The sequence below is a fragment of the Cervus canadensis genome, chromosome 6 (genome assembly GCF_019320065.1).
Source record: "Cervus canadensis isolate Bull #8, Minnesota chromosome 6, ASM1932006v1, whole genome shotgun sequence".
NCBI lineage: Eukaryota > Metazoa > Chordata > Mammalia > Artiodactyla > Cervidae > Cervus > Cervus canadensis.
The window spans coordinates 10,705,077-10,717,106 of NC_057391.1; the positions used below are offsets into that span (position 1 = coordinate 10,705,077).

General features: G+C 38.9%; 1 protein-coding gene across 4 annotated transcripts in view; it reads left to right on the forward strand.

The window, feature by feature from the left end:
• Positions 1-12,030, forward strand: part of TXNDC16 (thioredoxin domain containing 16) — an 89,373-nt gene that overhangs the window by 2,971 nt on the left and 74,372 nt on the right. For all 4 annotated transcript variants that reach the window (XM_043470779.1, XM_043470782.1, XM_043470781.1 and 1 more), the window contains 4 exons: positions 2,767-2,888; positions 3,908-4,205; positions 5,398-5,480; positions 11,791-11,864. In XM_043470779.1, coding sequence (XP_043326714.1) covers positions 4,046-4,205; positions 5,398-5,480; positions 11,791-11,864 — 317 coding nt within the window. In that variant the 5' untranslated portion in view covers positions 2,767-2,888; positions 3,908-4,045. The remainder of the gene's footprint in view (positions 1-2,766; positions 2,889-3,907; positions 4,206-5,397; positions 5,481-11,790; positions 11,865-12,030) is intronic.

The window sequence follows — 12,030 nt, forward strand, 5'->3', positions numbered from 1 at the left end:
TCATATTGGCACTGGTTGTGGTAACAGTCAGTTGCATTTTAGAGTCATCTTCCCTTTTAAAATCTTCCTAAAGTGAAATTGGGTCAATTTCTTGTGAATTCTTTGAAATATATTCCTTTAAAATCTAGGATATGTGTTTATGTTTAAGTCACTCTCTTCTTAGCTGTTACTAAAACAAATAGGGCTAGGCTGGGAAATAGTGTAATAACAACCCTAAATCTTTAGAAGTTTAAAGCAAGATGTTTATTTTATGTTAACACTGGTAGGCTGGGAGCCTTGTCCCATGTTGTCCTCTTCCTGAGACTTGGTTCAACAGCTTGAGTGTTTTCAATCATTGTGGCAGAGACAAAGTGTATCATGACACATACACATTGACTTTTAAAAGCTTTTGGAAGTTACATATGATACTTTGCACATTTCATTGGGCAAATCAAGTCATGGCCATATGTAACTCAAGGAAGTGGGGAAGCAGAATTTTAACATGTGTAGAGACCTAGGAACATTTGGACACTCTCCCATTTTTGTGAGTAGATAGTCTCCTTCCTATATGTACTTCAAAGAATGCACCTGCCGATGCAGGAGACGTGGGTTCAATCCCTGGGTCAGGAAAATTCCCTGGAGAAGGAAGTGGCAACCTGCTCCAGTCTTCTTTCCTGGGAAGTCCCATGGATAGAGGAGCCTGGCAGGCTACAGTCTATGGGGTCACAAAGAGTCAAGCACGACTTAGTGACTAAACACAACTATATTCTTCTTCCTGTATGTTCTTCATCCTTGGCTCTTCCATGCAGAGATGACCCCTAACTTGCATTCAGTCACTGTGTCAAGCTCAAAGTCTGGGATCTCTGAGTATTGCTTAGTAGCCATGATCTCTGGACTTCATAAATTATCCATTTCCCTTACACTGTTGAATTCACAGAGTAGTTGTAGGGACATATAACTACAATACATGTTCTTATGAATAATATTTGAAGAGGAGAAGCATGGAAGACATAAACCAGACACTGAACTGTAGCGATTTGGAACCTTGCTGGACGGATGTTGCTAGAGCTCAAAGTATAAGAAAAATGAAATAAGAAAGCATATCAAATGACTAGTTAACATTTGACTAGCCCACTAGTCACCCACAATTTACTTTGTGAAATTGCTATAAAAGCTGCTAAACATTTATAGTCAATTTCTGTGTTTTTCTCATTATTGTAGACCAGTGCTGCTGCTGCTAAGTCGCTTCAGTTGTGTCTGACTCTGTGACCCCATAAACGGCTGCACACCAGGCTCCCCCGTCCCCGGGATTCTCCAGGCAAGAACACTGGAGTGGGTTGTCATTTCCTTCTCCAGTGCATGAAAGTGAAAAGTGAAAGTGAAGTTGCTTAGTCGTGTCTGACTCTTTGGACCCCATGGACTGCAGCCTACCGGGCTCCTCCGTCCATGAGATTTTCCAGGCAAGAGGACTGGAGTGGGGTTGCCATTGCCTTCTCCTGTAGACCAGTGACAAACAGTTAATATTCTAGCACATGCCCTTGAGCATAGTTCTTTATGGTCCTTGGCTTTGGCTTGCAAGTGTTCCTTCGATTTTTATCATCTTTGGCCACATCTGAGTTGGACTTTGGAGAATATGGCTTTTTTCCGCAGCTGAGCAGTTTTGTCAGTGTTTCCTATACCCTGCAAAGGTGGGGTTAGGAATTGTTTTAAGATTGGAACAGCTAGTCTTTTAGATGGTGGTGCTTCTTTGAGTGCCTTTCTTTTATTTCCTTGTTAAACACAATCAACAGCAACTATCACATATGACTCATCTTGTCTTCCAGCCTCTTCTCTTAGGGCCATCAATAAGTTCTTTAGACACATGAACCTAGCTACATGCTCATAAATTCATTAGATACTTCTCACTTCCAAATTATTGTAGCGACAGTTACATCAAATGTTTTGTTATTTCTTAACACGAAACATTTGTTGAGGTCCTGTCTCTGTGTTTCCTTGAAGAGAAAGAGTTTCCTTGAGTAGTCTTAGAACAGTTTCCTGCTGCTTGGCCCCTGAGCCTATGTGTGGGGTTCTTGTTAAGGCAGCACCTCACTTGTAATTTGTATACTGGTGAAGATAAACTAGATTATGCTGCAGTAATCCACCCCCTGCCACACCAGTCTCAGTGGTTTAAGACAACAAAGGTTATTTCTTCCTATGTCATATATTCATTGCATACCACCTGGGGGTTCTCTGGGCTGCACCCCATCTGAGACCTGTGCTGACAAACAGCCACCATCTGAGTATTTTCAGTGACTGTGACAGAAGAAGAGAAAGCCAGGCGTATTGTACAGTAGCTGTTAAACTGTTGGTGAGACAGCCTTCTGTGCTTATAGTGTTGACAGAGCAAGGTATATGGAGTTTCAGTTTATCAGCTCTGTTGTAAATTGGAGAACTAAATTATTTCTCATTACCCCTGAAATGTTTAATTGAAGAGTAAATGGTCTTCATGACCACTGAAATGATAAATGTCTAATTTAGTATGATTTTTTTTCCCCTAAGTTTTTCATTCTTTCATCTCTTCATTCTTTACTGAAAAGTTCCACTTCTATCCTTATGAGTAATTCTTGCTACTTTTTTTTCCTGTCTCCTGTTTTGACATAGTGATCTTTTGCTTAAAAGATAAGGAATCTATTTGAAATTAAAATTGAAATTCTCACCTATACCTGTTGGTGTAGCTTTACTTTCTAAAAGTATGATGTTTAATAATATAAACCCTAATTTTCCCAAACTATCTTCTTTGAAATGTAGATAATATATATCAGCAGTAGAAAAGCTTCCTGAAAGAAGAAATTGTTCAAAAGAAATTTGAAAGTAGCGGAAGTATAAGCAGAGAGAACTGACAGTGGACACAGAGGACAGACAGCATGGGAGTAAGTACAGCATGAAAGAAGATGAGAAGATGGTGTATAGACTAAATCTGCATTCAGAAGATAGAACTGAATTAAAATATGAGTTGAAAGAGCGATTTGCGTTTCTAAACTGTTTAAATCCATCAAAAATTACTAAATGTATATTTGGAAGGAATGCTCTTACATAGTTTCAGTAGATAGCCTCTAAGGTAGGTGGCCCCAACTTTTTTGGTGCCAGGGACCAGTTTTGTGGAAAACAGGTTTTCCATGTATGGGGGTGGGGGGCAGGAAGGGTGGTTTCAAGATGATTCAAATGTATTACATTTATTATGCATTTTATTTCTATCATTATTATATCAGCTCCACCTCAGATCATCAGGCATTAGATCCCAGAGATTGGGGACCCCTATGCTAGAGGATTTAAAGTAAAAAGAATGTAGACATATATTTTGGATCTCATTTTCATGTTAGTGGTTTTAATTGCTATTTGGGTATTAATTGTAAATCCACTCTAGGTAGAGAATGACTAAATGCCCTGTTTAAAAAAGGTGGGTTGAATAATGTTTGAGAATTAATTTTAGAATCCTTAGAAATGACGGCTTAACATACACCAGTAAGTGGGGCTTCCCTGATGGTTCAGTGGTAAAGAATCCACCTGCAATGCAGGAGATGCAGGAGACTCAGATTTGATCCCTGAAGTCAAGAAGATCCCCTGGAGGAGGAAACGGCACCCCACTCCAGTATTCTTGCCCGAAGAATCCCATGGAGAGAGGAGTCTAGTGGACTATACAGTTCAAAGGTTCACAAAGAGTCAGACACAGCTGAGCACACACACACACACCAGTAAATAGCTATTAAACACAATATACTTAGTATTATGTTTTCCAGATATCTTTGATATCTTTTGTATCAAAAATTAATAGTATTGTCAAATCAGTGTCATTATATATCGTCCCCTCTCACATTTGTACTAGAAGGAAATAGTAAAGTATTATCAAAATCAAACCTGAGACTAATTTCTTATATTATTCTTTTTACAGATTTTACTTCATTCATTCATTTAACAAATTCCTGGGGCACAACTTTGTCGAATACCTACCCCTGCCAGGTATTGTCTTGGGCAACAGAACACAGCAGTAAAGAAAACAGATTCTCCCATCCATATACAGCCACGGCTGATGATGTCTTCCAGTTTCAGTGTGTTTAGAGCTGGCATCTCTTTTGTCATGATGTGCATTTTTTATACATCAGCAGTAGACTCTCCAGAGCTGAGTCCTCAGAAATTCTTCAGTACATTGCAACCAGGAAAAGCCACCTTAGTTTATTTTTGTCAAGCTGGTAAGTATTTTTTATATTTTAATGTGATTTTTGTGATGTTTCTATTGTTGTTTAATCATTATGCTCAGGGAGAACTCACTGTCAGGATTAATAAAATGTGCTTTAAAGCTGCTACTATGATATGCCTACCTGGGTTTGAATCCTGACTTTGCTTCTTGACCTGTTTTGTGACTGGGGTCAAGTCATTTAATCTCTCCGTGTGTCTTTTTTGTCATCCATAATGAGGAAATAGTGTGTGCTTTATAAATTTGTTGTGATGATTAAGTGACTTAGCTCATGTCCCTAATCCACAGTAAATACTAGGTGAGAATTAGCTATGAGTAATATCATTTCATCGCCATTTCTAAAAGTAAACATTTTGATATTTTTAGCATGAAAATATTTTTAAAGTGTTTTAAAACTTTAGATATAGTAATACTAATGCTTAAGTTTAATACTCTGCTTTAACCATACTATTAATTATACTGAATTAATTAATACAACTATTGAACATAACTGATCATTGTCATGGTTCTATTAAAATTTCTCGTGCCTTAAAAAATACTATTCTTGGAATTAGTAAGTGAAGTGAATTCACATATTTGTTGGCTCCCTTATAGGGCTTCTCTGGTGGCTTAGAAGGTAAAGAGTCTGCCTCCAATGCAGGAGACCTGGATTCGAACCTCAGGTCTGGAAGATCTCCTGGAGAAGGGAATGGCAACCCACTCCAGTATCCTTGCCTAGAGAATTCCATGGACAGAGGAGCCTGGTAGGCTATAGTCCATAGGGTCACAAAAAGTCAGGCACGACTGAGCGACTAATACTTTATTATAATTAGGATTTGAAAATGGTATGTTAAAATCATTTTGAAATTTTTGTACATGTATGTTGTGTATATAATATTAAACTTGGAAAAATAATGACAACTGTTCCATTTAAATTAAACATTTATTTATCTACTTTATGTTCATAAAGCTCTTAAGGTCACAAAATGAAAGTATTTCATGATAAAAATATTAGACATAAGAATAATGAGGCAATAGGAATTAGGGTACAAAAATATGTAATTTGGTTTGTTTAGTCACTTGTTGCATAGTAGTTGGGCAAACTAATATATTTCTTTTGCAGTTTGCAGCTTTGGGCTTTAATTTTAAAAATTCATTTTTCCTAAGGGGCAAGTCATAAAACATTCATAAAACATTTCTTATTTTAGAGTCTCCAAGAACTTCTATGTTTCTTGAAGAACTGAATGAGGCTGCTAAACCTCTCCAGGACTATGGAATTTCAGTAGCAAAGGTAAAAACATATTTTTATTAATAGATGATTAGTGGCAAACAGTTTACAGCTGTGTGACCTAAGACTGAGTGTCTAAAAATAATGTGTTGTTTCACATCTTTTTCAAACTGGAAAAATATTTTTTCTATCTTTTTTTCATAAGAATAAGCAGAAGTATAGATGGTTCCAAATTGTTATACAAATTAGTGGCAATACAGGGGAAAAAGCTATTTAAAATTCTTAGAGCTTTATTTTGTAAACCATTCTATTGAAGCTATAGTGTCATTTTTTCAGTCTTCTATATAGGCTTTTTTAATTTTGCCTGAGAAATATATCATAATAGATATTCATAACTATTAAAACATTTCTATTAGCACAAACTGAAGAACCAGAATTGAAGTTATTGAAATGTGTGTTTTTGTTTTTTCTTTCATATTCTGTCTTTATAATTGCTTATGTTGTGGTTATCATATTTATTTTTAGAAAAACTTTAAGACAGCCTAACTTGAAATTACATATTTAATTTCTCAAAGTGTTCAAACTTGCTGTGGAGTATTATGGAAAATTTCCAGATGCATCATGGTTTAAATAGCTTGATGAACCTTTCATTTAGTTTAAACTTAGAATTTGTACCTCGGAAAGTGGAATGATTAATAACCCAGTGATTATTAAATTCTTTCAGATTAGTGTCTCCCTGACTTTCTGTGTACATTTATTCTTTTCTAGTTCATTCACCTTCCTCCTTTGAGAGATGGCTCCTGTGTCTCTTGATCCCTGCAGCTTGAGTTCCCAGGGCAGGAAACATAGACAAGTTACCTGACTGTGACTTTTAAAGGGAAACTGTTCACTCTCACCAGAGAACACTTCTGACGCCAAATGTGTGTGTTTTCCACACCAAGCAGTTCTGACACCAACAGCCCAGAGTTAGTACAGATGCCTCAGGGGAGCGTACAGTCCTGTGAGACTGCCCTCACTTCAGATCCCAGTCACAGGGAGTGAGAAGATCCCCAGGTTTCCTACGACTTCTGGAGAACTTGGCTACAAACGGGGGTTCTCACAACCCCCTCCTCAGGGTCCATAATTGGCTACCGTGACTCATAGAACTCAGGGAAAGACTTTTCTTAACTGTTACGGGCTTCTTATAAAGGATATCTTAGGAATGGCCAGGAGGAAATGCATGGGCAAGATCTGGACGAGTCTCAAGTGCAGGAGCTGGGAAGTGGGGCTGAAAGTCACCACTCTCTAATCTTGCCTTTTTCTGGCAACCAGCCCCCTTCCTGAAGCTATCTAGGGGCCCCAACTGCCAGTCATTTCATTTGGATACAGACAGACACTCTTATCACTACCAGAGATTCCAAGACTTTTAGAAACTCTTACATTTGGGGTTAAAAGACCAAATATTAGAACAATAGATACTCCTACCACTCCATCATTCAGGAAATTACCAGGTTTTAGGTGCTTCCCTAGTGGCTCAGTCAGTAAAGAATATGCCTACAATGCAGAAGACTGCTGCAATGCAGGAGACCTGGGTCAAGAACATCCCCTGGAGGAGGAAATGGTCGTCCACACCAGTATTTTTGCCTGGGAAATCCCATGGACAGAGGAGCCTGGTGGGATACAGTCCATGGGGTTGCAAGCATCAGACATGACTTAGCAACTAAACCACCATAACCACCACCAGAAGCTCTGTGTCAGGAACGAGGGGTAGAGGCCAAATGTATATTTCTTATTATGTCATAGTTATATTCCTTGGAGAAGGAAATGGCAACCCACTGCAGTATTCTTGCCAGAAAAATCCTGTAGACAGAGGAGCCTGATGGTCTGTAGTCCAAGATCACGAAGAATTGGACACGACTGCCTAAGCATGCGTGTATATACCTTAAAAAAAATCTTTTTTTAAAATGTCAGTTCTCTTTGTATAGAGGTCTCAGGATCTCCATTAACTGTGAACCAGTTTATGCTCTAGAATGATAATGGTGCTCAAGCTTTGAATAAAAATTGAGATTTAGAAATAAAATACTAGGTTGGGTTGGTATGACACTCGAAAGGGATAATCACACTGTTTATCTAGCAGTCAGTAAACTAATGACTAGTAACTATGTGTCTGCTAACTGGAGTAGAAAATGAAGGTTCATGCCTAAAGATCACCTTTATGAACTAACAGTTCATAAACCTTTTACAGTTGAGAACTCTAAGTTATGTGGAAAGGAAACTATGGTGAAAGAGATAGACCTGTCTTGAAAGAGACAGACCTAGACCTTGAGTACCTAGCTCAGTCCCTGGTACATAGTAGATACTCAGTACTGTTTATGAGATTCAAACAAGCTTACATATTATTTAGTCTCTTATTGAATTATAGACTTAAAAAATATTCACAACCTAAAAGTTGAGAGTTATGTTTTCTTAGGACGGAATTTTTGGGACTTAAAACCCAGGAGCCAGCACCTCAAGTAACCCTGAGAGAACAGCTCTGAGGAGGTGACGGGATCAATCAGATTATGTAGAAGTTTTCCAAAAAAGGGCACTAGTCTGAATCTCAAACTGATTGCTGTTAATTAAAGGAAAGCCAGGTATCTCAAGTTAAGGAATTTAGCGCTTTTCTGTGTATAGGAATATGCAAGAGTCTGGGCTCACTAAAATCATTCTTTTGATATGTGTACCTCTGTTATCTGGTACCAGTATCCTATATTTTCACATCCTGAGTTTTCTCAGGGCTGACTTTCGGTGGTGGCTGCAATCGCTGATGACCGTGACATCCTTTGTTTACTGATATGGCAGGAAATACTCCATTTCTCAAGATAGAAAAATGACTAAGATCCCAGACTTTTTCTTTGGAGAGTAGATATCCAAAACACATTCACAGACCACCCCCCCCCCTTTTTTTTGGTTACACTGCACACCTTTGGGAATCTTAGCTCCCTGACCAAGGATTGAATCTGGGCCCTTGGCAGTGAAAGCTTGGAGTCCCAACCACTGTACTGCCAGAGAATTCCTGCAGACCATGTTAATAACTGGCAGAACTTGGTCATATAAGAGGTACAAATATAATGCTATAGAGGTTTAAAAGAAAGAAATCTTACATGATTATCGAAGTGGACGTCATATTATGGTATTGGGAAAGACTTCACAAAAAGTAGCATTTTGAGATTGTCTTCAGAAGTTAAGATTTCTTTAGGCAGATGTAGATGAAGAAAACACTAAATTATAAATGGACTAAATGTTCCAGTTAAGGAAACGATTGTCAGGCTGGGAACAATAACCAAACCCAATTGTAAGATATTTAGAAATGCATCTTTAAGGCTTTAGAAACTCTCAAAGTAAATGAAGGAAAAATACTATATCATGCAAATAATAACCAAAAGAAAGCTGGTGTGACTATATTACTTTATCAATGTAGATTTAAAAACAAAAAAACCTTTGGGTCATCTTTTTTTCTGTCATAACCAATCCATTAATAAGTCCTTCAGGTTCTACTTCCCTGGTAGCTCAACTGGTAAAGAATCTGCCTGTAATGCAGGAGACCCCAGTTTCAATTCCTGGGTCAGGAAGATCCGCTGGAGAGGGGATAGGCTACCCACTCCAGTATTCTTGGGCTTCCCTGGTGGCTTAGCTGGTAAAGAATCTGGCTACAATGTGAGAGACCTGGGTTCGATCCCTGGGTTGGGAAGATCCCCTGGAGAAGGGAAAGGCTGCCCACTTCAGTATTCTGGGCTGGAGAATTCCATGGACTGTACAGTTCATAGGGTTGCAAAGAGTCGGACACAACTGAGTGACTTTCACTTTCACTCAGGTTCTACTATTAAAACCATGCATATTTGACCACTTCTGGTTCTTCATTTCCAGTATCTTGTCCAAACTTCCTCACTTCTCCTCTGGGAAACCACAACAGCTGCCTGTTTGGTCTTTCTTCTTTCACTTTTGTCTCACCAAACCCTTTTCCACATGTATCAGATCTCAGAAAGGCTTCCCATTACAGTTATGTTAAAATCAAAACTCCTCTTTGGATACTGACTTCCTCTTATCTCACTTTCTGTTCCTCCACCTTCCTCAGTTTGTTCCTGACACTTGCTAGTTGTCTTTTTGTTACTTGAACCTGCTAGATGTGTATTTCCATAAGGCCTTTGCAGGTATTTCCCCTTCATCTCTTTCACATACTTATATATTTGCATGCATCACTCCGTTACTTCAGTTCTTTGTTCACATGTTACCTCCTCAGAGAAGCCTTCTTTGATGACTTACCTAAAACGTTCTGTCATACACTATCCCTGTAGTAAGTATTTTTTCCCCTCATAGTACTTAATATTACATATTATTTAGTTTTTAAATGGTCTGTCTCTGCTTTTAGAATATAAGTTCTAAAGAGAAAGATTTTAATTTGGAACCTAACTGTGCTGCCAATGAAGAGAATAGTGACTAGCATATGATAGGTGTTCAAACGTGTTTTGAGTGAATGAAGGGACAAATCTGTTATCATAATATCAACCATCCTCTATGCTCTGACTTAAAAAAATTTTTTTTAATTACAGTAAAATTCATGGCTTTTGGTTATGACTATACTCTGACTTTTAATTCTGGTTCTCTATTCCTCATATCTTTTCTGGGTATCAGTTCTCCTTTAGTAGCTGTTTAAAAAATAAAACAAATGTGGCTTTTCCACTTGTTAGTGTACTTCCTCGAACTCCATTAAAGTTAACCTGAAAACAAAAACCAAAAACAAGAAAAACCCATTCAAAAAGAAAACAAAATGCAAATTTAACAAAATCCAAAACAAAATACTAACTGTTCTTCCAACCTTGATTTTGGTAAGTTATGTTGCTGGCAGCCCACTTGCCCTGTCTGACAACCTCTTCATTCTCTCTCTTTCCTTCCCCTCTATGTCCCATGCTGCATGTTATATGCTCAGTCATCTTAGTTTTACTTTTTGTGCTTGTGAAAAGTCTCTTGAATCTCTTCCGACCTTTTCTGCTTTACCTCAGGCCCTCGTCATCCTTGACCTGTGAAAGTGAAAGTGTTAGTCGCTCAATGGTGTCCCACTCCTTGCAACCCTATGGACTGTAGCCCTCCAGGCTCCTCTGTCCATGGGATTCTCCAGACATGAATACTGGAGTGGGTTGCCATGCCCTCCTCTAGGGGATCTTCCTGCCCCAGGGATCCAACCCAGTCTCCCACATTGCAGATGGATTCTTTACAGTTTGAGCCACAGGGAAGCCCTTCATGACCTGTGGTGGTGGTGGTGGTGTCGCTAAGTCGTATCCGACTCTTGCAACCCCATGGGCTGTGGCCTGCCAGGCTCCTCTGTCTTTGGGATTCTCCAGGCAAGAATACTGGAGTGGGTTGCCATTTCCTTCTCCAGAGGATCTTCCTGACCCAGGAATCGAACCCAGGTCTCCAGCATTGCAGGCAGATTCTTTACCGACAGAGCTATGAGGGGAGCTTTGACCTGTACTGGTGTGATAATTCTGTCAGCTGGCTTCCTTGCCTTTGTGCTCTCGTGCCTTCCATTTCATCTGCATGTTGCTGCCAGAATCATCCTCGTGTTTTTCACATAGGGTCCTCATTGTAAGCTATCAAGAGTGTTGTGGCTGCTCTAAAATCATCAGGGACTCAGACTCATTCTTCCTGTTTCACCATCCTTAGCAAGGGTCTCTCGTTTAAGGATGCCTTATGGTCCATGATGACTGCTGCTGCCTACCTATCTTGTTAGGTTTTTTTCCTTTGTCAGCAAGGAGTGGGAGGCCCATGAGTACCAGACAACCCCCCTTTAAGACCCTTCTAGGAATTCCAAACCTGTGACTTCTCCTAACATTATTTAGCGATCCTTAGCTGTTGGGGGAGTCTGGAAAAGTCTTTTAATGGGGATACTTGCTATTAGTGACATTCTGTTAGTGAAGCAAAAAGAGTGGGATGGATTTGGGTTGGGGAACCAGCAGTATCTGTTATACCTGTGTTCCAGCTACTGAGATGCTCCGTGGTTCCAACTTAACATTCACTTCTCTGTTTCCTGGCTTTTGCCCATGATTTTTTTGTCTTGCCTTTATTGTTTCCTTCCCTTTCTACTTCATTACTTCCTACTTCCTTCATAAGATTGAACTGAATTAGGTATGATTTAATATAACTTTTGGTATAGAAACCTTTTTCCGGGTTCCTTTCTCTGGGTTACCTCCAGCACTTGAATAAGTGAGCAGTTATTGCATACAAATTGGAAAAAAAGTAAAATAAGAAATGTGATCTGGAGATACACTGCAGTGTTTAATTTTCCTTTGTGTTTCCCTAACCAAGAAACTCTGCCATTTGCTCTATACTCTTAAGTGTTAAATATAATCTTTTAAAGGTTAATTGTGTCACAGAAGAAACATCCAGATACTGTGGAAGTGAAAAGGATTTGATGAAAGCATATTTATTCAGGTAAACTAGTTTTTTTTCTCACTGGGATGGGTAAATTTAAAGCTATACCTTGATAAAATTCAAGTATACAAAATGTCACAAAGCCAGAAGGAGGCTCTGTGTAGTGGGGATCATATGAAGCTTAGCAAAAAGTCTAAGTAATAGATTTGTTACCTCCACTTTGGCT